The sequence below is a fragment of the Rutidosis leptorrhynchoides genome, chromosome 6 (assembly GCF_046630445.1).
Source record: "Rutidosis leptorrhynchoides isolate AG116_Rl617_1_P2 chromosome 6, CSIRO_AGI_Rlap_v1, whole genome shotgun sequence".
Lineage (NCBI taxonomy): Eukaryota > Viridiplantae > Streptophyta > Magnoliopsida > Asterales > Asteraceae > Rutidosis > Rutidosis leptorrhynchoides.
The window spans coordinates 55,153,306-55,159,437 of NC_092338.1; the positions used below are offsets into that span (position 1 = coordinate 55,153,306).

Below are 6,132 nucleotides of genomic sequence, written 5' to 3' on the forward strand. Positions count from 1 at the left end.
ACCGAATTGCTTGATGAGGCTGACAGAGGCTTCACGTTGTCTAAAGTGATTGTAGATGAGATTTGAAGATGAATTTAGATTGGTGATATTAGATTTAGGGTTATGAGGAGCGGGGATAGAAGTGTTGGGTGGCGGATTGATATGAGATTTGGAAGGTGATTTCTTGTTATTCCGATCGACTGGTACCCAGATACCTTCGTTAAGGGGACGGTACTGGATGTGGTTGGCGGTGGCGCCGGTGGATGTTGGGCGGCGGTCGTTGAGCTTGGGGGTGAAAGGAGAAGTATGAAGGGGATACATGATACCAGAGGAAACAAATACAAAGCAACAGGATATAATATAATAAATTATAGAACATGAACGAATGAAATTAAAAAAAGCAAAAAGGATATACCGGAGTAGTACGCCGGCGGTGGAAAAGTAGAAGAGAGCCGTTCATATTCTAGAGAGCGTATGAGAGAGAATTTTTTTCTTTATTTTTATAAGCATTTTTTTAATAAGCATACCGATGCTGAAGTAATTGTAATAGACTCCTTGATAGCAAGTAACTTTTTCAGGCAACCCTTCCATTTTTAAATTCTGTAAGTAAGTGCATAGAGCGCGAAATCATTAAAAATTTGGTTCAAAAAGCAGAATTAATCGACTAGATAGTCTTAACTATGACTATATGCCTAACCTGATCATGAACAAGTTCTTCAGTTTGTTTCAAGGAATACGGAACGTCCAGTTCTGGGCCCACTGGCATTGTTATTACAAGATTCCAACTGTGCATAATAATAACAATAAAAATTCTATACAATAAACTATGGAGAAAATTAAACATTCACCTGTCGAGGCGGGTAGTTGGGGCACGAATAGCTTTATAAAGAGTCTTTTTTATAGATGCTTTCCAGTTGAAAGGAAACGAACCACCCTGAAAAACACGTTTAACCATGTGTCGACAACCCAACGAGCCAACTCATATCAGATAAACCGAAAGTTAATGAACCGTATATTAATTATTACCCAACCAAAGCTCCTGGACAAGTCATTTCCTGTACCAAGCGGTACAACTGCAGTTGGTGGAACCGGGTCCCGGCCCTCTTTGTGAAGCTCTCCTAGGCACCCGAGGACCCATCCAACGGTTCCATCACCACCTGCAACCTATCAAATAACAACCCAAAATTATATTGTCATACTAAAATCATCATATAACTAAAAGTACTAGTATATATACTACCAACATGAATCATACAACACGTACCACAATCCTCAACCTTTCGCGAGTTTCCTTGGCACAACTGTCACCAAGACTAGCAAACTTCTCAAGGCAACCCAACCCATATTGAACAAAATCATTAGGCTTCACAGTCAAAAGGTCAATCACCTAGAACCAAAACAAAATTAATTAAAAACTAAAAAATAGTAATAGTAATAGTAATAGGAGTAGTAATTATAATTATAATAATAGTAGATCATCTTTTATAGCACATTGTGCTAAAACCACTGTTGTAAATGACGCCCGTTGCGATGTTTTGGTGACTAGCCCGTCTCAACCCCGTCCCATCGTCTGATAAGTCGGTCAACAGTCAAAAGTCGGGTCAAATGAGGGAAATATCGGATCAAAGACTGTCAAAGGTCAAAAATTCGGTTAAAATCAGTCAAAATTCGGTCAAATCGATCAAAATGGACGTAGTTTAGTTACTTTTTTGTATTATATAAATGATAATAATAGCGATTATAGATACAAACCGGTCAACGGAGTTTATTGGCTTTAAAATATGTGTGTATATATATATTTATATATAGAAAAGTCAACGTCCGTCTCGTCCCCGTCTCGACGTTTTAAGGTCTACCCCGTTTCGCGTCTTCTTCGACCTTGGCTAAAAGTAGAAAACTTCAATAACATGTTACTAAAAGTTTCCCAAAAAAATATATAAATCTAGTTTTAAAACAGTCTAAGTGGGGACTTCAACTGGTTTATAACCCAAATACTACGTACAGTTTAACCACAAAAAAAGTTGCTTCTAATGAGTATCAAGACAAGTTTTTCGGCATACTAAATCATCAATCTTTTCAATAGAAAAACGATTTCACTAACTACATCAAGAATTCAATTTAGAAAACAGCAAAAGAAATGAAGAAAAAGTTACTAATTTCAAATATTACGTAACAGTTTAAAGAAAAAAAATGGAATCTTTAATCTTTATTACCTGTTCTTCACCCATTAAATCTTGCAACCTAGCTTTGAGTTGAGGCCCATATCTTCCACCACTTTTAGAATTAATAAAAACAACAACCGGCGATTCAGGGGCAGTGACCGGCGGTTTATCATGACCGGCGGTAGTGAAATTGTGATGACGTTTTCCGGCATCGATGTTTTTAAATGCAATGGAATCTTTGATAGCAAGACGTAAGTATTGGGGTATTGTAATCTTGTTACGTAAATCTTCTTTACGGATCTGAATACCAGATAACGATGACCAACTTTTGATTGATTCAATCACCGATGATCTTATGGCTACTTTCTTAATCTCCGGTACCGGCCCAGATGAGATTGAATCCATTATTCAAACTCAAATTAATTAGTATTCGTTTTGTTGTTACGTGTGGAACACTTGAAAATTTTAAAAGAAAGAAAGAAAAAAAAAAAGGTTAAATTTGACTTGGCTTGTGTGTGTTTTTGGTTTTAAAAGTTGCGCCAGAGGGTGGTATTTGAAAATATATACAGTTAGCTTACGAAGTAAATTTCACTTTAGTAGCTTATTGTAATTTTTTAACGATATATAGCAGTTAAGATTGTTAATAACGTGAATAAAAATATTGTTCATTTCGTTACAGCGTCTATAAAGTAATGATCATTAAATTATATAATATTTTTATGTATGTAAATTGTCGTGAAAAAACTTTTATCAAATATTAAATATAAAGATCAACAATTTATATTCTTTTGAATTCGCAGATGAAATCTTCTTAGCGACAAACACATTGGATCCCTACTAATGAGTAAACTTCTGGGCAACAAGCCCCCCAGAGACAAGACAAGATCCGTAACCGAATGAATTACGCACATAGATTCAAACATATGTCTCCTGATTCAGGGTCGGTCCTAAGAATTCAAGTGCCCTGGACGATGCAAAGCAAAAGGGCCCCAAGACCCGAAAGAATAATATAAGATAATTATAAAAAATGATACTCGTAATTAACTTCATATCAATAATATGAAGTTTGAAAATGTGGAAGGTAAATATAATATATGTGAGTATGTAAGCTTGTTTGAAAAAACTTGAAAAAAACCCAAAATTACATAGACGTATTCAAGGCATGATATTTTTGAACCCCTTAAAATTTTGGGCCCTAGACAAAAGTTCACTTTGTCCCCCTCATGGGCCGCCCCTGTCCTGATTCACAGGAATTTGGTGGCTAAGTAGTTAACAATTACAATAAATCTTCTATAGAAAAGCAATATACCAAATTAATATTAATTATTAATATATTTATAAAAGAAAATAGTAAAGATAAATCACTCTCTTATTATATATTATAAAACTTATAAAAATAAAAATAAAAGGGAGTTGATTATCACACATCATTTTTTATTCATACACACCTAATTTACTATTATACTCTTATTTAGAATAATAATAAAAGTTTAACTCCTCAGACTAATTTAGAGGTATAACTGTGAGTTTATAATATAAAAGTTGGTATGTATCAAAAATTGATGTGTTAGAAATCAATTCCCATTATAAAATGTAATAATTATAACACGTAAATAAGGTTTCTAATTTGTGAGCATAAGAATGGTGACATTTTAATTTTGATGTTCAGCTCAAACTCAAAGTTCTTTAGAACATTGAAAGTAATTTGATGAAAGCGTTGTTAATCGTCCAAACTTCACTATTCAAAAGTTAAAGATGGTCTCACATACTGTATGTCTGTATATAGTATATGGACAAAGAAGTAAACAGGGGAAAAATAAAATAAAAAATACGGAGTAATTTTTAGTGTCGGGGAGGCGACACCAAAAATAAAACGTATAATATTGAAACTTTGGAACGCCGTTGGGGAGTGGTGGAACGTTGGGATCCTGGTGTTCCCAAGCCAGAACGCCAACGTAACGTCACTCGTTGTGCTCTGATGAATTTGTTGAAATAATTTGTTGATTATTGAAAGATGTACATTTGAAAAAAAATATAATTATGTAACTGTAGGGGTCTCAATGTAAATATATTACACGCTTACACGGTATAAAACTATAAATACACACGTACTCCGAGCTATTTGTATTCAGTGTTGTAAATCTCCCGAGATCTCCCCGAAATCTTCCCCGAGATCTCGTTTTTAGAAGGCAACCGAGACGAGATGTTCATCTCCCGAGATTTCTAGGTCAACGGGGTCAAACTTAGTTAAAGCCACAATTTCTCGAATTTTCTTGCTAATTTGTAAGATTTTCTTGTAAAATTAGTAATTTCTAAGATTTTCTCGCTCATTTCTCGGATATTCTTGTAAAATCTCGTAAAAACGTATATAAATATACATATATTTATGTTTTTATGTATATTTTTATTTAAAAAAAACTATAAAGTTAACCTAAGTCAACGTCCGAGATCTCCCCGAGATTATTCCGAGATGCCGAGATCTTCCTAAAACGAGATCTCCATGAGATCCGAGTTCTCCAACCTTGTTTGTATTACACGCTGCTTCAACAACATCCTCCATCTATAAAGTAACAACTTCCAACTCTCATCTGTTTTTCTGTCAAATACTCAAATACACCTTCGAGACATAATATGATTTTTTTAACAAGTCGCATATAATGCAAATTTTCAAATTTGATTTATTGTTCTTTTATTATCTTAGAGAGATCAATCAATCACACATACGGAGTATCGTTTAGGCCTACGTCCCATTACATTCTCATTCATTCTTATAATAAAAAAAAAAAAAACGTAATAAATACTTATATGCTTCATTCCGTAAAAGTCGCGCAACAAATTCATTTTATCCATATTCGTGTGTTTTAAGAAGCATGTGACATCTACATCATGTAACACCAAAGTTATTCTATTTAAAAAAAGTCGGTATTGGACTATTAGGGGTTATGTCATTTTCGTTTACTTTTAGGTAGGTGGCATGATAAGCATGATATGACTTGCTTATAAATAGCGAACACAAGTGGTCAGATTTAGAAATCGTTAATAATAATAATAATAATAATAATAATAATTTATGAGATTCTATTCGGAAACCATCCAAATTATTTCATTCACCACAAACTGGCATTATCAGTTGTACTGTATAACTAAATAATGCATATTCGTGGTAGATGAAGTAATTTCGATGGTAGATATATCATTACCCATATATTTAGTGTTATTTATCGGGAGTTGATGGTAACCAAACAACGTCACCGACCATGAAGGGCGAAAGTATGTAGGGTAGGGGTGTCACCTGCCCTTCAGTGGATTTAAAATTTTGGGTGTTAAATTTTGGATTTTTGGATTCTGCCGCCAGCAGATTTGAAATTTTCTACTTAAGTATTAATTTTGCCCCCAAAAGTTTCCATATGTTGCATAAAAGTCTTCGGATTTTGACCGCGGCTCAAAAGTCCATGATTCAGAAGGTTATATTTTCATGAAATAATGGAAGAAAAAAGTTTACAGTAAATAAATGTGAACCCTTTTAAAAAAAATTCATCCCGGTGAAACAAATTTCTAGTTCCGCCACTGCCAACCATAACATCGTTTGGGTTTTTGGTTTTTTTTTCCGGTTCTTCATGATCACACACATTCAGGTTGACAGTTTCCCGACGTTTAGAGACATTATGGTGTCCACACCACTAATGTTATTTTTAAGTGAACGATCATAATTATTTCTTCATATTTGATAAGGGTGTTACCATTACAATATAGCTCAATAGTTGTGGCCCTAAGTTCTGTTGGGTTTTAATTGGTTTTCATTTATGAGCAAGTGTTAGTCCAAGCCCAAAGCCTAACAAAATAGGCCCAAGATGCTAGTTGACTTAGTCAATCATTCTAGGGCATTTTAAACTTCAAGTGTGCAGCTATTTTGGTCATATGAGAGATCAGAGAGATCAAGAAAAAGAGTGAGATATTCCATTCCCGTTTTTGAAAATAGCAGGTCAGAACA

The 6,132-nt window shown here is 34.3% G+C and overlaps 1 protein-coding gene across 1 annotated transcript; it reads right to left on the bottom strand.

Moving 5' to 3' along the window:
* Positions 1-435: 435 nt before the first annotated feature.
* On the bottom strand, positions 436-2,559 carry LOC139853648 (diacylglycerol kinase 4-like). The gene is made up of 6 exons (XM_071843025.1): positions 2,193-2,559; positions 1,244-1,366; positions 1,006-1,143; positions 828-913; positions 677-764; positions 436-579 (listed from the first exon to the last, which is right to left on the bottom strand). Exons 1-6 carry the CDS (start codon positions 2,544-2,546, stop codon positions 436-438), a joined length of 933 nt encoding a protein of 310 aa, XP_071699126.1. The 5' UTR covers positions 2,547-2,559.
* Positions 2,560-6,132: the final 3,573 nt, after the last annotated feature.

What these genes read in the sequence shown, in the direction of transcription:
- LOC139853648 (XM_071843025.1), bottom strand. Translation starts at nt 2,546, where the DNA reads ATGGATTCAATCTCATCTGGGCCGGTACCGGAGATTAAGAAAGTAGCC. An exon ending in GCGAAAGGTTGAGGATTGTG is followed by an intron (nt 1,144 to 1,243) that starts GTACGTGTTGTA and finishes GTTATTTGATAG; the next exon opens with GTTGCAGGTGGTGATGGAAC. An exon ending in AAGAACTTGTTCATGATCAG is followed by an intron (nt 580 to 676) that starts GTTAGGCATATA and finishes ACTTACTTACAG; the next exon opens with AATTTAAAAATGGAAGGGTT.